This window comes from Rhinatrema bivittatum, chromosome 2 (assembly GCF_901001135.1).
Source record: "Rhinatrema bivittatum chromosome 2, aRhiBiv1.1, whole genome shotgun sequence".
Lineage (NCBI taxonomy): Eukaryota > Metazoa > Chordata > Amphibia > Gymnophiona > Rhinatrematidae > Rhinatrema > Rhinatrema bivittatum.
This window is the reverse complement of record NC_042616.1, coordinates 665,419,243-665,440,090: the sequence shown is the minus strand read 5'-3', so window position 1 is coordinate 665,440,090 and position 20,848 is coordinate 665,419,243. Positions and strand designations below refer to the sequence as shown.

Sequence of the window (20,848 nt, the reverse complement as noted above, 5' to 3'; positions counted from 1 at the left end):
GCGGAGCCAGAGACAGGCAGCGGTCAGGGCAGGCGGTGTTCAGAGTCTTTAGGTCCAGGCAATAGTCAATGGCAGGTGAAGTTCAATCAAAGTCAATGTCCAGGCAGTGGTCAGTGGCAGGCGGAGTTCAATCAAGGTTGAGAGGCAAGCTGATCAAAACCAGAAACCCAGCTAAAGCCAGGCAGGAGACCAGGAACACAGAAGGTGGAAGGCGGAAGGCTGCGGAACAGAACTAGAGCCTGACCATGAAGAAGAAGACAAGGATCGGAGACAAGAACTGAAGACTTACCATTCAGAAGCAAATATAAACCAAGGACTAGACACAAACTCAGGAACACAGACCAGGAATGCAGGAACAGGAATAGAGACTCAGGAACAAGGAGCATGCTGAGGCAATTAGCTCTACCTGGAGGTAGTCGACCTATTACCAAGGCATTGGAGGGGCATCTGGTGCAGCCTTTTAAAGTGTAGAGGGGGTGATGTAAGCATGAGGCACCTCTCTCAGATTCCTGCCATTGGCCCTTTAAATTCCATGCGGTCAGTGCACACACTCCCTAAGGCAACCAGAGAGCAGAGTCAGTGGTGTCCTGCTGCATCTGTTGAGGGGCACACAGACGTACTGCAGTGCAGCCTGCTGCCACATCAGGAGAAGGAGGCCAACACTGGGGCAGCTACTGGGGGTTCTGGCATCAGAGGTAAGTGCGGTGGCTCACGGGAAGAGCCCCCAAGTTACCGAGGACAATTCAGTAGGCTGTTTAGAGGACAAGTTAGCCAGAAACAGTTGTCTTCAAATATATCTGGGTAAGTAGTGACTTTTAGGGAAAAAAAACCACCAGGTCGCAGGCCTCCCAGCCCGATGCCCACCCCCCAACACCACATGTATGTACCCCTCCCCCCTTGGAGGTCCCCACAAGTTGGCCCAAACCTTTAAAATTTGAAAAGTTTAGAAGTTTCATCTGACGTTTGCCTCCAGCATGGGCCTCCCCTTCCCTCCTCCCTCCCTGTTAAAAATACTTGAATTGTCCCTTCCCTGTCCCCCTAGTCAGCCCCCCTCCCCCACCCCTGGCCGATACCCTCCCTTCCACCCATTACCTCCAAAACTGGCCCCTCTGTACCGGGATCACTCTTCTCAGCAATCCTGGCCACTTGTAGCGTAACGTCAGCTTTTAACTAAGTAATGTAGGCAATAATGCTGGAAGTGTACAGTTTAGTGTAAAACTACGCTTCCAACATTATTACCTACATAATGCTAGTAGTGTTACTCAGCTAATAGCAGTCATTACGCTACAAGCGGCCGGGATTGCGGAAAAGAGTGATCCAGACAAGGCCGGATAACTTTAGACTTGCTTCTGAGACGGACTAAAGTTATGTGCCTAACGTAGCCAGATATACCTGATATTCAGCTAGATTACCCGGATAACAGGACCCCCTCCCCAAAATGCTCCTTTTATATCCAGCTAAATTATAGCCAGAAAACAACATATCCGGCTATGATTTAGGCGGATAAGAAGCTGACTATGCCGTATAAGCCATTCAGATAGATAACTTGTGAGTTATCCATCTAAATAGCTTTTAAATATCTACCCCATTGCTTCTCCATAAATTTTTAAAAGAGCTGTGTGAGCCAAGTTATTCTTTCAGGGGTGAGAAACAGGAGGCCTCAATGAACATAACATAGGGACCCGAGACCTTCGTTCCGGCAGTCGCTTCCTCCTCCCTTTGTAAATAATACACATGACAACTGTATGGTATAACAAAAGGCCGCAGTTTATTGAACATAACCCGAGCCAACATCATAACATCACTACAAATAACATCCCTTCCTCCACCTCCTCCGCCGCCTCCCGCTCTTCGCTTACACCGCGGCCCGGTGATAAGCAGGCATTTGACCCCCCTTTTCCCCCTACTCACCCCGCCGCGTCACAGCGAGGGTAAGCTTGCGGCCTGAGCATCGGCCCCCCCCTTTCTCTTTAGGCCTTCCCGTGCAGCAGCCCCAAGCTACACGGGCATTCCTCCCCCCCCTCCGAACATTCTATTACAATATCAGAATACAATCCAACATATGGCTTGGGTTTTCCGCCGTCACTGCGACATGGACACAGGAGCACCAGCAATAAACCTCAAAACAAAGGGAGGGAGGGCAGGCAGAAAATGCTCTGCTTGCTACGCTGCCTGGATCTCAACTGACCACCTCCCTGCTCTTTCCCCTTACTGCCCTGCCTAACCACCAATGGGAGCGCAGCATTCAAAAGATGCTGCCTCCCATTGGCGCCCCGCCGGCTCAATCCTTCCCCCCTCCCCTCCCCAGCTCCCTCCTCCGCTCTTCCGTCCCTTGCTCGTGCCCATGTTATGGACGGTGATTCCGGACGGGCCCGGATCGCCTCCTCTAACATAGGGACCCGAGACCTTCGTTCCAGCAGTCGCTTCCTCCTCCCTTTGTAAATAATACACATGACAACTGTATGGTATAACAAAAGGCCGCAGTTTATTGAACATAACCCGAGCCAACATCATAACATCACTACAAATAACATCCCTTCCTCCACCTCCTCCGCCGCCTCCCGCTCTTCGCTTACACCGCGGCCCGGTGATAAGCAGGCATTTGACCCCCCTTTTCCCCCTACTCACCCCACCGCGTCACAGCGAGGGTAAGCTTGCGGCCTGAGCATCGGCCCCCCCGCTTGCTCTTTAGGCCTTCCCGTGCAGCAGCCCCAAGCTACACGGGCATTCCTCCCCCCCCTCCGAACATTCTATTACAATATCAGAATACAATCCAACATATGGCTCGGGTTTTCCGCCACTAACAAAGATCTGACTACAGTCTTTGTACCCCCACTGCGGCCCCAGAAGCCAGCTGCCGACGCAGCCCATCTTCCAAGGCATTATTGAACAGGTCAATACCAACGTCAGAAAGGTGGACCCCGTCTCCCAAGAAATAACCCTCTAAAAGGTCCCAAGACCACTGATGCCGAATCCAAAAACCACCCTCCCGGACTAACCATTTACCAACTTGAAGGTTTAATTTTTTGACGCCATGGCGCCATAAAGGCTCCCCTCGATGGCATAAGCGAATAATCATATCAGACCAACCCAAGTGAGTGCGGGGCAATCGATTAAGAAGAGAGGCCAAATCCTTGCGCATCAGTTTGAGCAATTCTCTACAGGTCAGGTGACCGATATCATTGCCACCCAGATGAATGATGACCCAGCGAGGGACACCCCAGCGATCAATATTGCCTTGCAAAACGTCACAGAGCTCCCCCCATTTCATCCCTCCTTTTCCGATCCAGCGCACGGTGACGTGTCGGCGATCAAGATTCAAGTTCTCGCCATTCGGCCGCTTCTTAGCCCGGCGATAGGCACGATGAATAAAGGAATGACCCACGATCCAGGCACATTCCCCGCTGTATGCTCCCCTGACCCGATCTGCAAGACAAAAATTCTGGTTACTAAGCAGCCATGGGGAGGAACCGTTCGTTACCGTCGCACATAAACCCGGAATACAGCCGACTTCCATCTCCCCAACGCCTGTATCCCCGCAGCTGACCAGCCCAGTTCCGCCGCCGTGGTAGCCGCACCGATGCGAAAGGAATGGGACGTATACCGGCTAACCTCCCACCCAAGGCTGCCCACCACGCTACGCAAGACAGCGACGAACTGATACCGGGTGAGGGGGGAGCCGTCCGCATGCACGAGAAAATGACCCCCAACCTCCGGCCGCAGCGCTACGTACGCCCGCGCCAACCGCACCGGACACACCACCCCGCACGCCGCTCGGATTAAAGATATCACGGCGCCCTTGCCCATTTGGTCAGTTTTGGACCGCCGGATGCGAAGCGTGACGCGCTCCTCATACACGGACACATCCCCAATCAGGAATCCAGCCTGATCGCCGGCCGTCTTGGACCGTGCAACCAATTCCCCGATGCGAAGAGCACCAAAAAAGGCCCAAGAAAAAGCCAAACGAAACAACAACAGCTCGTAAGGCGAGTCACAAATCGCCTGCAGACCGGAGGCCAAGGCGACCAAATCCCCATATTGAATAGGCCGTCGTCTATCCACCCGGACACCCGACTCCCTGCCCCAGCCAGCTAACAGCTTCGTAACAAGGAAACTGCGCAAAGGAGGGACGTGACCCTCCAACTTGCGAAAAAACGCAAAACCCGCTAATTGACCCCGAACGGCCGCCAGGGAGAAGCCCGCGTTCTTAGCCCACAAGATGAACTGGACCACTGCCGAATCGGGCACCCGGCCTCTGGACCAGCCCTGTGATAAGAGAAAGCGATGGACGGCAGCGTTCCCCGCCACATAGGATCTCCACGTCGTCGGAGCCACTGAACACCGGATCAAGTCCCGGATGTCGTCAGGCCAAGGGTCCACAAGTGTGCCGGGACCGGCTCTCCCATCCGTTCTGCCTGAGGCGCCGCCGCCCGAAAGGAGTCCCACTTAAAACGAGAGAGAGCATCTGCTATGAGGTTCAAGGACCCTGGTACGTGGTGCGCACGCAAATGAACATTCAACTGTAAGCATAATAATACCATGACTCGTAAGAGAGCGGACACCTTAGGGCACTTAGCCGACTGCTTGTTCACCACCTGGACGACTGCAAAATTATCGCACCACCAGACAATTTGCCGATTTGCTAGGTGCTGCCCCCAGATAGTCAAGGCCACCACAATCGGGAAAAGTTCGAGGAAGGTAATGTTCCTTACGATACCCACGGCAAACCACGAAGCAGGCCAGGGCTCGGCACACCACTGACCGCTAAAGTAGAGGCCCAAGCCCGACGCCCCCACAGCATCAGAATACAACTCCAGCTCGTCCGTGGACACTTCCGGCTCCCTCATCAGACAAACACCATTGAACGAGTGCAAAAATTCCTCCCAGATCGCCAATTCCTCTTTCACCGGCCTGGACACGCGAATGAAGTGATGACCCAACCGAACGCCAACCGTTCGGGAGGACAAGCGACGAATGAACGCCCGCCCCATGGGGATGACACGACACGCAAAATTCAAGGAGCCAATCAATGATTGTAACTGACGCAAGGTAACCTTGACCGCCCCTTTCACCGTGTGGACCAAGGTCCGCAGCTGGTGCACTTTATCTAACGGTAAACGACAAACCATGGCCACGGTATCCAGCTCAATACCCAGGAACGTGAGGCGGGTGACAGGACCCTCCGTCTTGTCTTGCGCAATAGGGACGCCAAAACGTGCGGCCGTGTGGAGAAAACCACATAACTGCTGCTGACACGCATCCGAATCGCCAGGACCAACAAAGAAAAAGTCATCTAGGTAATGCAGCGAATCAGCGCACCCATTATGCCGGATCGTAGCCCAGTGAATAAATGTGCTGAACGCCTCGAAAAACGCACACGACACCGCGCAACCCATCGGCAAGCAACGATCAATGAAGTACCCACCCTCAAAGGAGAAGCCCAACAGCGGGAAACAAGACGGGTGAATGGGCAGCAAGCGAAAGGCCGATTCAATGTCAGCCTTCGCCATCAACGCTCCCGGCCCAGCTATACGCACCAACGCCACCGCTTCGTCAAAGGATGCATACTTCACCGCGCACGCCGCTTTCGGAATAAAATCATTCACTGACCCCCCTGCCGGATGGGATAAATTCAGAATCAGGCGAAATTTACCAGCTACCTTTTTAGGAATGACAGCCAACGGGGATAAGTGCATCCGCTCGTATGGGCGAGCCGCAAAAGGGCCGACTATACGCCCCAAATCAAGTTCCTCCTGCAATTTGGCCTTGGCCACCGGGGCCAGGTTAAAGACGGACGTAGAATTTCTCGCCCTGCCCCCGTGCCCCGGACCCGTATATGGGATACGAAAACCGTCCCTAAACCCGTCCCGCAAGAGAGCGGCTGCTATCCTATCCGGATAAGCACTCAAACCCGCGATCAACTCGGGAACGAAAATAGGGGAGGCTGCCTTGCTAAGTAAAAGGGACCTATTTGGGTCCCTTGGGGACCCCGATTCCCACCCCCTGCGAACACTTGAGGGCAGAGTGCGCGCCGCCGCAGGTGGCGCAAGCATGTCGGAACTTACACTGAGGAAACAGGCACGTGAGTTTGTTGTAGCGCCAACAAACGTCCGTTGCCCCCCCTCCGCACCCTTGGAGCCAGCCCCACCTGGTCGCGCCCCCCCAGCTCGAAAGGAATACCCACCAGCCCCCGGGGCCGGCACCGCGCCTACAGGGACGGGAGCTCCGGTACCCGGCTGACTGGTGCGCACAAACCCTGCGCTCTTTCCTGCCATTTTGTCCCGGAATTCCTCGTCATAGTTGAGCCAGGCCCAACCATCGTAGTCCCGGAACGCGCCCAAAATGCTGTCCGCGTAGGACAGCAAAGCACCGTACTGGGAGGGCTCAAAGTGACTAACTACACTGGCTAACCGTAAAAACCCCCGCATCCAATTGACGATGTTTTTAGCAATGCGAGGGGCCGAACCAGATTTCCTGAGACGTTTTTTTGCTTTCTTAGATAACCTCTTCCCCCCCCGTCTGCCTTCTAGGAGCTTGAAGATATTAACAAACTTGCGCTTGCGAATACGCTTAACCAGCCGGGACGGGACCTCCTCCCACAATTCAGATAAGGGCGCCACGGCTGGGTGACCCGCCTCACATTTAGGACCATCCCCTAGCGAAACCCGCCGGCTATGCGGAGCCGTACTAACACTCGAAGCCGAGGAGGAAGAGCTAACACTGGACTCGGCCCGAGAACGCCGCCTCTTCCCCTTACTGCGACCCCCCCGTCGCAGCGACCCGTCCTTACCCACATCGGCGTGATCACTGAGAGCACCCTCCGTCTGCTGTTCCGTGGCCTCAGTCTGCTGCACGCCTGCACCGTCCCCCGAACAATGCTCAGCCATGTTCCTGGCACCCTGGGCCTCCCGGTTCCTCCATGCTTCACGGCTGGACGGGCCAGGGAGATCATCCTCGGCAGCATCTGGGAAAAAACTCCGCCCACCATGTCCCCTTGGGACCCCCACGCGCCGCGCTGCGCTCGCGGGCAGAGGCTGCTCCAGGTGCCACGGCGCGCCTGGAGAGTCAGCAGCTGGGCCAGTGGCAGCAGGGAAAATTGGGGCGCCCATCGAGCCCTCCGACATGGGCGGCCACCCGCCAACGCCCGCGCCTCCGCCCACACCACCGTCGCCAGGGCCGTAAACGAAGCGGTACCCGGACCTTGCCAAGTGATTCAAAACCTCGGCTATAAGCTCCGCCGTGACAGCCAGGGCGGGCGTGGTGGGGGGGCAAGGCAGCGGAGGAACAGGGGCAGAGGGGGTAGGGCGAACAAAAGGGGTGCGGCGCCTACCCCGAGAAGAGGACACGGGGGGTTGCGCCGGGAAAGGCCGCCGAGCTGCGCCATGATAACTAACCGCGTGGTCCGCTCCTGCGGGGGACCGGCCCACTCAGGACCGGCCTGTGCGGGTGCGTGCCCGGGCAAGGACGGGTCCGGGTGCAGCGGGAGAGGCTGCAACCCGGCCAGAGGGTGGCCGCCCCGCCGGGGAAGATGAAACGGGGCAAGGCCCCGAAGCCAAAGGGGGAAGCAATGGCGCTGGGAGGGCCGAAAGGAAGGCAGCCGCTGGAGGGGGGGGGCTAGCCGACCACGCGGGCAGGACAGGCAAGGCCGGAGCCTCGCAAACAGCAGGAAGCAGTGCCGGAGGGGCAGGTGGGGCCGAGAAAAGGCCGAAGTGAGAGCCCGGGCTGACGGCAGGAGGGGGAGTGTCCGGCTCCGGTCCGCTTTCCCCAGAGTCCGCAGCGACGGCGGCGGGAACGGGGGAGGGGCAGGCGGGGGCAGGAATAGGAACGAGAGGGGAAGAGAGGGGGTAAGGAGCAGGGGGGGCTGCGGGACTCACCGCCAGCTGCAGGTCCGGAGCCGGCGAAGGGCAAGTTGGCGCCGTGGAGGAATGCCGCTGGGAAACAGCCGCCGCAGAAGACGCGCGGGAGGACCGGGCCCGCGATTTAGGCGCAGCTTGCGCTCGGGAACGCCGCATGATGTAGGGGGACGCCGAAACTCGCCGGGAGCAAGCGCACGAGGCAGTTGGGACTCAGACACGCAGCACACAGAAAATGCTCTGCTTGCTACGCTGCCTGGATCTCAACTGACCACCTCCCTGCTCTTTCCCCTTACTGCCCTGCCTAACCACCAATGGGAGCGCAGCATTCAAAAGATGCTGCCTCCCATTGGCGCCCCGCCGGCTCAATCCTTCCCCCCCCCCCCCCCCCCCCCCCCAGCTCCCTCCTCTGCTCTTCCGTCCCTTGCTCGTGCCCATGTTATGGGCGGCGATTCCGGACGGGCCCGGATCGCCTCCTCAAAGACCCCGTGTAGGAACTGTGCACCAAAGTATAACAAAAAAAGTCTTGAGATGACAAAGCAAAATATATTTAATATTTAAAATAGCTATCTTTATTCAAAAGTGCCAATGCACAGCTGAATATCCCTCCAATGTTAGCCAGCTAAGTTTATCTGGCTAATTTTGCGATCCAGCCAGTGACTGAATATGGATCTCATAATGATACATCATGACAGAACTCAACTACCACACTGCTTTATCACCAACTATGCTTTTCTCATGTCTTTTTCCTTTGGCTTCCAGTCACTGGCTTCCTTTCAGCTATTGCTGTGCTTTCAGACTATTGATATTCACCTTCAAATGTATCAGTGCTTTAGCATCTCCACACCTTTCTGATTTTATTCAACAATATGCCCTCTCTCACAGCCTACACTGCATAACCCCTTTTCCTCTGTGCACAAGGCAGGCTACTTGATGGCTTTGGGCTTTCTCTTTCTTTGCTCCACATTTCTGGAAGAACCTCTCTTGCAATGCTGGAAGCTTCTATTCAGATCCTATTGTAGTTTCCAGGTCTGTCTTACAACACAGTTCTTCAAACACACTTTCTCTATCTGGTACATAATCCTCTTGAGCAATTATATACTATAGCAGTGGTTCCCAAACCTGTCCTGGAGGACCCCAGCCAGTCAGGTTTTCAGGATATCCATAATGAAAATGCATGCCAATTTTATCTCATGCATATTCTTTCTGGATATCCTGAAAACCTGACTGGCTGGGGGTCTTACAGGACAAGTTGGCATCCTATGCATTATAGTATCCCTCAGTTGATACTATCATTTTTGTTGTTGTTGTTGTTGTTGTTTTTTGCATGGATCATTTATGTTTACTACCATGGTCAGGTTGTCATAGAATAAACAACATAATAATAACATCCAAAGAGAACTTACAGACTTGAATTAGGCTTTGCAAGTATTTTATTGAATGTTTCATTTCAGGTATGAGTAAGCCCCAACCAGCAAATCACCAGGCAGCTTTAGTGCTAACTTTTTAAATTAAAATTACTCTGGGCTCACATTTTTGGTACATGCCAACACCCTAAGAACATAATGCAGTATTATACAGTTCACAGTATTATAAAATGTTTTATTCTACAGCTTTTTTCTGTAGATAGTCCATCATTGGCATCTACACCTTTCTTTTCTGTGCAAAACACAGAAGGGTGGAAAAACCTATAGTAAAGAATAAGACAAATGATGCCCAGGCCCAGGCCCAGCACTGCTAAAATACTGGCCAGTGGAAAATACGGTTGCTGTGTCACCGATGGCTTCAAATACCAGCACAGCCAGAGTATGCTCGCTGTTACAAAAACTCGGCCAATGTAATAAACAGACATGGGGATTTTTGTCCTTTGTCCCTTTATATTAAAAAATGTGAAAACAAGAATGACTCCAACAAGAACCCTATACAAATACTCCATGCCTTTGGAGTTACAAAATTCTGTACTCTGTCTCCAAGTCCAACCTGTGCCCAGAACCCAAAGAAGAATTAGTAGAACTAGGAAGCAATAGGCATTCCCCTGCCCAAAGAGTGCAACACTTATTGTCCATGAGGTAAGTGTGAAAAGTTTATAGAGGAGATACATGAACATTGGGAAGCCCACATGGATTGCTTGTTTGCCAGACAAAGAGTTTCGCAATGACATCTGATAGTCAACAGTGGACCAGGCAATACTGCAGAATGATGTAACAATGGATGCATCTGGACAAAACAGAAAAATATGCATTACTTACTTATGGAAAATAAACCCAGTAGGTGTGTATCCCTTATCTAAGAGTGTTTATAAAAAGAACTAAAGACATAAAGAGTTTGATATGCAAAAGGAACTTAGCCAGATAACTAAGATGTATCCATCTAAGTGGCAGCTGCTGAATATCCAGCTATCTTCAGTGGCTGCCACTTAGCCAGATAAGTCACTTATTCAGCTACGTTTTTAGCCAGATAACTTGTGGGTGGGCAATGGGCATAATGGGATGGTGCCACTTAGCCAGATAAGTTATCCGGCTATGTGGCGATATTTAGGTTTAGCTCGATAAGTTATCTGTCTAATAGGGTCATTTTCCAACTCATGCGAAAAATGCCTTAACACATGCGAAAAGCACCATAGTGCATGGTGCGATGCTTAATTTTTAAAAGGGGAGGGATTGGGGGCCGGAATTTTGTAAAAGTGGGCTGGCTTTGCAATATGCAAAGCCATAAATAACTATATCTGTTTTGGAGGCTGGGGAAGAGAGAAAGAAAGAGAGAGAGAAAAAAAACACCTCTTAAGGTAACAACATAGTGAGCAGTATTTATGCTAGCTAGCTAGCTAGCTAGCTAGTTAGTTAGTTAGTTAGTTAGTTAGTTAGTTATTATGCTGCTATAGGAGGCCCACCTAACTTGAGGTGAGGTTTAGGTAGTAGTGTAGGGGTTAGGGGCCACTTTGACATGCAGAGTGAGACGTACGAACAGAACAATGCATGCTTGTGAAGATTTGATGTCTTTCGGAGTGAGGAAACTCACAAAACGATGAGATTTGTACAATGTTCTCTCAACCTAGCTTAACGTTATCCAGGTATAGAGTCCATCAAGCTAGGTTGAGAGAACATTGTACAAATCTCATCGTTGTGTGAGTTTCCTCACTCCGAAAGACATCAAATCTTCACAAGAGTGTACTGTTCTGTTCGTACATCTCACTCTGCTTGTCAAAGTTGCCCCTAACCCCTACACTACTACCTAAATCTCACCTCGAGTTAATAGGTGGGCCTCCTATAGTAGCATAAATAGCTAACTAACTAACTACTACAAGCAACTTATAGATACTCTCTCTCCCTGTCTCTCTCTGAAATGCAATAATTGTGGTATTACTGCAAAGTGTGAAAAGTTGACATACTTTGTAGTAATACCTATGCAAAGCACTGATAACCACATTGTAATAAATAGGCCATTATCATACAACACACCCTTTTTCCTATCACATGCAATATTTTGATGAATTTTATTTATTATTTGTTTAAAAATATTTCTATACCGTCTTTTCAAACTAGTTTGATCAAGACGGTTTACAAGAGACAAATTATAAAGAAAAAATTAACCAGAAATTAAATTTAAATCAAATAAAATAAAAATTATAAAATCAAATAAATTAAAATCAAATTAACAACAGAAGTTAAAGAAGATAATAGAAAGAATAAAAATACATTATATCATTATAATCCCTACTCTTATAAATAAAATATACTAATTTTAACAAAAACAAGTAAAGTTAGAAAAGGAAATAGTAAACCTTGAGGATATAACTCATAAAGATCGTAATCCTAATAGATGTATAATCAGGCAATCAATAGATACATAAGTTATGTAACTTAGGTGTTCAGATAAGTCTATATTATGAATTTCTACCCTATGCACATACCTTGCATTCACAACCTAGGCATCTAAATTAGCTGCCTAGGTTGTGAAAATCTACCCCATGGTAGATATCTACCTTTTTGGAGCCTCAGACACAATCTCCCAGTATTTTCTGCTCACCAGATCCAATTCAGACTTTGTTGACTTTTTACCATAATTTTAGCATTTTCAGGGAAACAACATACAATATGTCATGTATATATCAAATCTATCATAGCACATGGTATGGCAGAATGTTGTATAATTACCATTCACCACCACACTCAGCACAGGTTCCCTAATCTGAGAGGTGCCAAGGCTGGCTCTTATGAATTTGCTGTTACTGAAAAGAAGATATTCCTGCTTATAAAACATTTTGTTCTGATCTCAGACATGTTTCTAATTGCAATCCACCATCTATATAGTTTATAAGAAACCATAATGTTATTTGTTTTTTAATTAGCAGGGTCTCAGATGACTATTTTGTTAACTTCCATCCAGAAATGTGTTTCTTCATATATTTTATAGGCATTTTACAGTTTGCATCTAGTGACAAGTTCTGAATACCTACACTGGGCCCAAACTGATGACCCAGTGGCAGCACTGCCCTACAGGAGACCCAGGTTCAATTCACAGATCTAGTTCCTCCTCCTTGTCCTGGGAGGAGCTGCTGCAGAGGCAGTGCTCACAACAAAGAGAATGGAGGGAATCTCAACCATCACAAAACAGCAAGACAGGCTATTCTCAGGGTGCACAGTTACCTGGGTCCATAAAGAACTGCAGTCTCTGGTCATAGGACTATTTCTGCAATGACTGAGTTACAGAGGGTATAAGAATGGGCGGTGGAATAAAATCTGCGTCAAAACCCAAAAAGAATACCTACACTGAAAATGGTTCATTTTCCCATGTTCCATTAGGATGTAAATCTGTAGAATGAGTTGTGGAGTGCTTTCCAGGAAAGTGTCAAATAGTCTGAGCATGCTCAGATCAGCTACAGCATCATAAGCAGCTTTCTGCTGCAACCTTTGAACATCCTTGACAGTGTCATGCGATCCTCTCTCTCTGCTTGGTTGAAATGTTGCTGCCCGGTATCCATATTTCAAAGCAAGCCAGTACCTTACAACATGAAACAAAATACATTGCACACAGTCAAACATTTAAAGTGTATACATCTGAGTACTACATCATTAAAATTGTTTGCAGTTTTATTCTAAAAATTCTGTTATCTTGCTTCTGTCTCTGTCTTTTCTTGCTGTAGCCTTGCCCACACTCTCTTCTTCCAGGATCTGGGGATGGGGGTCCCCCATATCTATGCTCACCATAGGACAAAGAAACCTGCATGCACCATGCTTCAGCTGGCTTTACCATTAGTATGCTAACACATCAGGAGTTAAAAACTGCACACAAACTTGTAACTGTGTGTAAAGAAAATGCTTAGTATGCATACATATATGAATTGTGCACATAAACCTTGTTTCTGCATAGAAAACAAGGTTTATGTGTACAAATCACATTTTCAGCGTATAAAATATAACTTATGCACAAAAATGCTTACTGCATGGAAAAAAATTTTTGTGCACATAGATCATGTTCTATGTGCAGAAAACATGTTTTATGTGAACAAAGCATGTTTTTGGCACATAAAATCTCGACTATAGGTCCCAGCACCAGAACTTCCACTTCAGCCCATTGACTAACATTAGACTAGGAAACTTTACATTTACATTTATTGAAATTTGTGAATCGCCTAGGCGATGAACAACATGATATACATAATCATAAAATTGAAACAAAACATATACAGAACCTTAAAATAACTGATGATAAATTAAAACTTTACTCCACTTAGGATTAGGATTTAAGCTTCTAGCGCTAAAATAAAGTGTGCTCCTCTCTGCATTGGGGGATAATAGCAAATGCCATCATTAGCATGGGATTTGCATGAGAGGAAGCTGACCTGCCAGTGCATTATTGTGTGCACATTTATTGTGCAGAAAACTCCTCGCTTTATTGGCAGTAAAGTATATGCACAAAAAAATGGGTGCAGAACTGTGGGATACACAGTGCACTCTGCCGAGTGCGCCGTAATACATCAGCCCCTCAGTTACATTGTTTGTCTTCTCTCTTCTGTGCATTCATTATCCATGCTTCTTAGTATAATTGTAAACCTCCTATATCCGAGGTTTTTTTTCCCATTTCTTCTCTTTTCCACCAACCCTCCAGAGCGTGCAGCAATATCTCCAAATGGACAGTCTACTATAAACCAACATACTACTAGAAGGCAGAAGCATTACTATAGGGAGGAACAAGAGGTGGCAAGTGCCCCTACCCAAAAAATGTCATGCCGCAGCCCCCTCCACACACACACACACACACACGCATTTTTCCACTTCGGTAGTTCAGGTTTCCATGGCTAAATACAGGGGATCTGTAAGGAAGTGAAAGGCAGATGGGCAGACTAGGTGGACTATATGGTCTTTTTCTGCGATCATGTTTCTCTTTTCTATCTCCCACATTCCTGCCAGCCCACAGTAAGTCAGACAGCCATCCGATTTGGCTCAAAAAAAAAAACACGGCAGCAAACAAACCCACAGCATTTTCCAAGCAGCCTAATTGCAACACTGGCCCTCCGATCCTCACTCAAAGTATCACCACCCCTCCCCCAGCAAACAACAAGAGCAGCTCTTAATCTGACATTATCGTCTGCAGGGGGCCAATCTTGTGGCTCATATCACAAGATGATTTGGCCACGCATGGCAGTAGAGGATGACATCAAATCAAACATTGCTCCTGCTGCCAGGCCATAGGTGAGGAGAGGAGTATCAGAAGGAGGATCAGTGGTGTTGATGGGCCACTTGTTTGTTGATGCTGTATTTTTTTCTATTACAGGCAAAGGTGGAAGGAAAAGAGGGAGTAAATGCCTAGAGGAAGGGGGAGATGGGGCAGGGGAGTGAGCGCCTGGAGGAAGAGGAAGCAAGTACCTGTAGGGATAGAAAAAGGGGGAGTATGGGGAGAGAGTGCTGAGAGGGAGAAAGGGAAAGAGTGGAGGGAGAGAAAGGAGGAGAAGAGGAAGAGAGTGCCTGCAGGAGGGGAGGGGGGGGAGGGGAAGAGAGTTCTCAAGCAATTTACAATTTAGATATAGTATGTATGTGATGGATCCTACGGTTCTGTTACTCTTAAGCCCTGGGTAAATCCTTGTACCAGTTAGTGCAGTTAGTGAAGAATAATCAGGGGAGGATCCATCTTTGTGTATCCCCTCCCTTTGAGGGGACTGGAATGGACGTCCCACTTCAGAGGTTTTATAGGAACTCTCCGCTTAGAGCTCTGGGGGGCAGTATAATTTGCAGTTCTGGAGAAAGGTTGTAGATTTCTGTCTCAGTTGTATTTTTGGCCTGCCTGGGGACCTGGGCTCCATCCTGCCTGGGATTTCTCGGCAAGGGTCAAGGGTTCCACTGTGGTACTCTTCTCCCAAGGTGCAGAGTGGTTGTCCTGGGAATACTTTGGAAATTTGGACTTTTACATAATAGGAGCCTTGCTGGACACCTGGGCCTTTTTTGGATTCAGGGAATGGGGAACCCTGTGTTTGGGATGCCCAGGTGTAGGGAAGACCTGGCCACCGAGGTTGTGACCTGCTGCAAGGAACAACTCCAGTGTTAGTATTTTTCGGGGACAAGAAAGACTTTTGGTTAATTGCCCAACAGGAAGATTTTTGCCCTTCCTGTCTGGAGCAGAGAAACACCTCAAGCTGCAGTCGTATATTAGATCCCTCCCAACAGGGATCTCTGTCGTATCAAAAGGGAAAATCTACTAACTGTGAGTAAGAGCCTATTTACATCTTGGAAGACACTCATCCAGCATCTTTACCTCCTAGGGACAGAGAGGATTTACTCTCTGTGCAAGGACAGGATTTTGGTCATTTTTGGGAAGGGTTTTTCTGGACCATCTTAGGGTTACCCTGCCCACTGGGACCACCACTTTACCTAACCCAGGAGGCTGGATGGATCCCTTGCCTGTTTGAAAGATTCCTGCACAGATAAAGGGTAAAGACTGTAACCAAAGAAAGAAAGTGGATTCATATTTATTGTGCCATTATTCTCCTAATGTTAGAATGGTAAAGTTTGATTTTAGACACTAACCCAGTGTGTCCTGCGTGGTTTTTTTGCGCATAGCATACATTTAAGAGACTACCTCTCTTCCAGGGAAATGTCAGTAAGGTGGAAGTCACGCCTGCACTGGACCCTGAAAGTAAACTTTTCCCCCCAACCAAAGAGATCCATAATCTGGGGAAAGGGGTACAGGGTCCCTGCCTTGAAGAGTTTATAAATTCTTTTATGGCCCCACCCATGCAGGACAAGCACACCGGGATGGGGTTACATGTAGGCTGGTCCCTGCTGCAGAGAGGGATTACAATTTAAGGGAGATTTATCAAGCCACAATATTTTATCGTGAGATCACATGATATTTTGCCCCCACACCAACAAAATATCTCGGTGATAACACATGTTAATTTTTAGCACGGAAAAACTCCATGATAAAAAAAAGAATGCAGCACAGGCTACAAAAGCGCATAATAGCAGCCCACTTTGCACAGGGCCGCCATCATTTTAAAGGGCCACATGGCCTGAAACCCCCCCTAAAAGAAATGATAAGGGCAATGACCATTCAACACTAAAATGATGTCAACTGGGCCCACAGCTAGGAGGCACTCTAGGCCTCCACAACCCCACCAATGATGCTTTTTTAAGGTATGGGAGTTCTGGGGGAGTTGGGGTGGGGGTCCAGGATTCCCCTAGACCACCAAGTCCTTTTTTGATTTAAGTGGAGATGGAGAGGAGCCCACTAAGCACCCTGGATTCTGGCCTCTTTTAGAAAAAGGGTAAACAGAGGGGGGGGTCAGGGGATGTCATCTTGTGGGGGGGGGGGATTCTGAAAAGCAGGGGATTTTGTTTGAATGAAGGAGGGGGTTTGAAAAAAGAGGAGGGGTCTGGGAAAGGGGCAGGGTGTCATAGTGCGATTTGAAATCTTACTCCGCACCACCTTGATAGGTGCTGGGGATGTCATTTCAGGCCTTGATGCCCTTTAAATTTTACCACAGGAGCAGCAAGGACTGTGCTAGCATCCTGATGCTCCCACGGTAAAATAGCTGCACCACCTTCAAACACAGTAAAATAACAGGGCTTATTTTTATTTCTAAGTCCTCCATGTTATTTTATTAACTTATAATTAGGTATTCATTATCTGCTGTGCATGCATTTGCAAACGTCATGTATGCAAATTGCATGCAAAGCAGCTAATTGTAATAGGTTTGTGTTTGGGGCCTAAATACTGTGCAAGATCACAAATATCCCCCCTGATAAAGCTAAATGCATAATAACAGATGTTTAATGTGCATTATAGCAGCTTAGTAAATCTAGGCCTGGAGCAATGGAGGGAAAGATGACTTGCCCAAGCTCACAAACGACATCAGGGGAAGAAGCAGGCTTGAACCCTGGCTTCCCTACTTCTTAGCATGGTCCTCTAACCACTGGACCACTCCTCCTCATAGTAGAGTATAGGAAAAATCCATCATTTGGCCACTACTCACCCATTAGATGTCAAAATCACCAGAGGTGAATCAACCCCTCTTCCCTCCTACACCCAAAAACACAGGAATTAAAATTAGATCTTGTTTTCTTTCATGACATCAGAATAGGTCATCTTTCTAGATATAAAACAGTGAGCATAAGTAGATGTCTGTGTCATTCTTAGTTCTGGAATCCTGAATCTACTATAGATTATCATCCTTTTCCACTAATGTAATCCTGGGTAAGCCTGACCTTGTTAGATCCTGAACGCTAAGCAGGGTCAGAGCTAATTAGTATCTGAATGGGGTACAACCAGTGCTATATAGTTCAGTTAGTAATGGCAAACATCTGTAGTATTCTGCCAAGAAAAGGTCACAGGCACCATAGTGGTGCACTTGCCTGCTCTCAATACCCTGAAATAGGTAGAAACAGGACAAAAAAACAACCCCTCACACTGTAACTAAAGATATATTTAACTCTTCAATGAGCAAAATATCTTCTAGAAAAGAATAGTGCTTCAGTAACAAGAAAGAAGCCTTGAAGTAAGTATTGCATATTATGTTCACTCTTCCACAGAGAAAACAGAGAGTTGTGCCAACATACTAAAAAGTATACATGCTTTGTTTAAATCCATTTAATATGTTTATGCTGTATACCCAGCAAACAGACATAGAACTGGTGAATGCCCATGGCTGTATGGATTGTTGTACATTCACTTATTATTGAACTTTACAATGGTAACTGATTATACTTTGCTGCTGAGTGGAGTCAAAATCTTTTCCAACTCCGGTGTATTGACTATATGGCACGTGTGACTTATGATACCATGTTAAATTAAATTCAGCCATAACACATTAGAAAGTAAATTATACATTCAAGATTTATTAGTTGTAGGAACTTTGTAATTTGTATTGATCCTGTTTACTTATGGAGCACAGTGGATGTAATGGTGATTTTATTTTTCAGCTTCTCTTTCCTTAATTATGTATTTACTCATAGCAAGATTTCTAGTGAATATGACAAGACCAGCATTCCCTTCAGTGACCTAAGAATGATAACCATCATGTAAGAATCAGAAAAAAAAAAAGGCTTAGCTTTCGATGAGAATTTGAAAACAATCCACCTACCTTGTAAAAATTCCGGCTTGAAAGAAGTGAACAAGAAAGACCCAAGGGAGCACGTCAAGTTTGTCATTTTCACAATCGTCTTTGAACCAAGTATAGCTGAAAATCTGGACTATTATTGTTGAGAGCAGCATGAAGGCCACTGTTATCACACCCCAAATGTAATGCCCATCCAAAAAATACTTCACAGCCATGCAGAGATCTGCTGCAAAGTCAGATAAATAAGTGATGATTCCAAAGGCCATTATCACAAAATTCCATTTTGTAAATGTCATCACGAAGTAGGGTTAGGGGAGCTCTTTGCTATTCAATTCTTTAACCATCTCCAAAAGAATTCTTGCTTACATATATTTCAGTGTTGCAACTTCCAATTTGGTTTTGACCTGGTCTGACCCAGTATGGCATATCTTATGTTCTTATGTTATATAACAAACTTCCAGAGAGTACAAATGAAGGGTCAAAAAGGCACTATATTTGCAAGCCTGAGACATCGCCTCAAAATGACAGTGATCTGACTATGAATCCTGAAGAAGGACCAGGTTTTAAAAAAAACTAGCACTGTCAAGTGTTGTTCACACTGCAGGGAAAGAAAGGTTGTCATGTCAGACAGTATGGTGCCTTATTTAAAAAGTACTTTTCTGTCTCAATGGGAAAAAAAAATCCTAGTTTTACAGAATAAGGGCTGTGATCGATTTCTTTTTTTTGTTTTTTAACAAACTGTCTAACCAAATTTTATCTATCTGTATTATGAGGTTGGTAAGTTTCATTTAAAAGAAAAATTCAGGGCCTGCTTTCTCAACATTTTCCCATAGAGATACCATGAGGGCAAAACCATGGTATATCATGCCTTCAGTCTTTAATTTTAAGGGTTTTGTGTTTGTTTTGGAGGTGAGGAGGCACAGAATGCTATAACTCAATGGTTAAGCCCAGTTATGTTAAAGGTACTGCGTAAGGTATATGAAAAGATTTGTGTTTCTTCATGGACTGTGTCAAGGGACTTCCCAGTCTAAGTCATCATGAGGTAACGCCTGTAAGAAAAAATTAGAAATACATTTCACTGTGGAGATTTAAAATACATTGCTTTAGTTTTAAAAGAATAACAAAACAAAAAAATAGACATAATTATGTTCATTGCTCTGATAGCAGTATTCTTCAATAGTAATATTATTCATATGATTTGGCTAGAGGTAAGAATCACATACTATAGCTGCAAATTTTGTAAACCACGTTTCAAATTTTGTTTTCCTATGTCCCATACTGTTGCATAACTTTTTATAAATCCCAAGGTATTAAAAGGAATTAAGAAAATAAATAGAAGAAAAGGAATTAAGAAATATCTAATACCTCCACAAACTATGTAGGGGTTAGCTTCTTTCAAACAATTTAGCTAGATTCATCAAAAAGTATTACTAATGCACTGATAATGCCCACGATAACAAAAAGGGGTGTGTTTATGGAAATATTTGAATTATCATACCATATGGTAACTTACCACTTCGCATCAGTATTACTGCGTGCTGTGGTATTTTTGCATCCTGCACTAAGGAGGGAGAGGGAGGGAGCCCCACCCTGTGTGCACCTATTTATATCTCTATAGGAGGGCCATCTAATAGGTCGAGGTGAGGTGTTGGTGGTGGTTTAGGGTTTAGGGGCCAGTTTCTCATGTAGAGTGAGATGTATGAACAGCACAGTACACCTTGGTGAAGATTTGATGTCATTTGGAGTGAGGAAAGTCTCACAAAGATGAAATTTCTACTATGTTCTCTCACCCTAGCTTGATGGACTCTATAATCAGAGTACCATCAAGCTAGGGTGAGATAGCATAGTGCTCTCTCCCTTTCCCTTTCCCTATCCCTCTCCCACTTCCTCCACTCCTTCTCCCTTCTCCCTGCCCAAGCCCAGAAATGGCCAAAATGCAATTCAAAAAAATGTATCACAATTGTGTTATGGCCATTTCAAGCATATTGTACAACCTAACGCCAGGAAAAAAGGTGTAATTATTTCCAGCATTAAAACCGTGCGATAGCACTCCTCATTTTACTAAATCCTGCCCAAACTCCTCCCTGATCCCGCCCTCCAAAAATTTGCAATTCGCACCATGTGTTATGAACAATAACGCATGCATTATGGCGTTAATGCATGTGTTAACACATTATTGTGTGCATTAACGCCATAACACATTTTGATGAATGACCCGGAATTTTCTTAGCAGGAAAACGACTTCACATACAGAAACAAACAAGAAATTTTACATGAGATTCAGACATGTTTTGACTATTATTATTAGTAACTTTTTATATCCTCACCTAAGTTGACACAAAACATTATAGGCAAGTTACATTATCAAACATATAACAGTCTTAACATACTATTAAAATACTCTCCATTACTTGCACATACTCATAGCCCCAGTTTGCTATGG

The 20,848-nt window shown here is 46.8% G+C and overlaps 1 protein-coding gene across 1 annotated transcript in view; it reads right to left on the bottom strand.

Moving 5' to 3' along the window:
• Positions 1–9,238: 9,238 nt before the first annotated feature.
• The window catches only part of XKR9 (XK related 9), a 32,460-nt gene continuing 20,850 nt past the window's right edge, over positions 9,239–20,848 (bottom strand). Inside the window, exons 2-4 of the mRNA XM_029591451.1 lie at positions 18,430–19,454; positions 12,622–12,854; positions 9,239–10,070 (exon numbers count right to left, since the gene is read on the bottom strand). Of these exons, the coding sequence (XP_029447311.1) occupies positions 9,436–10,070; positions 12,622–12,854; positions 18,430–18,701 (1,140 nt within the window). The 5' untranslated portion in view covers positions 18,702–19,454 and the 3' untranslated portion in view covers positions 9,239–9,435. The remainder of the gene's footprint in view (positions 10,071–12,621; positions 12,855–18,429; positions 19,455–20,848) is intronic.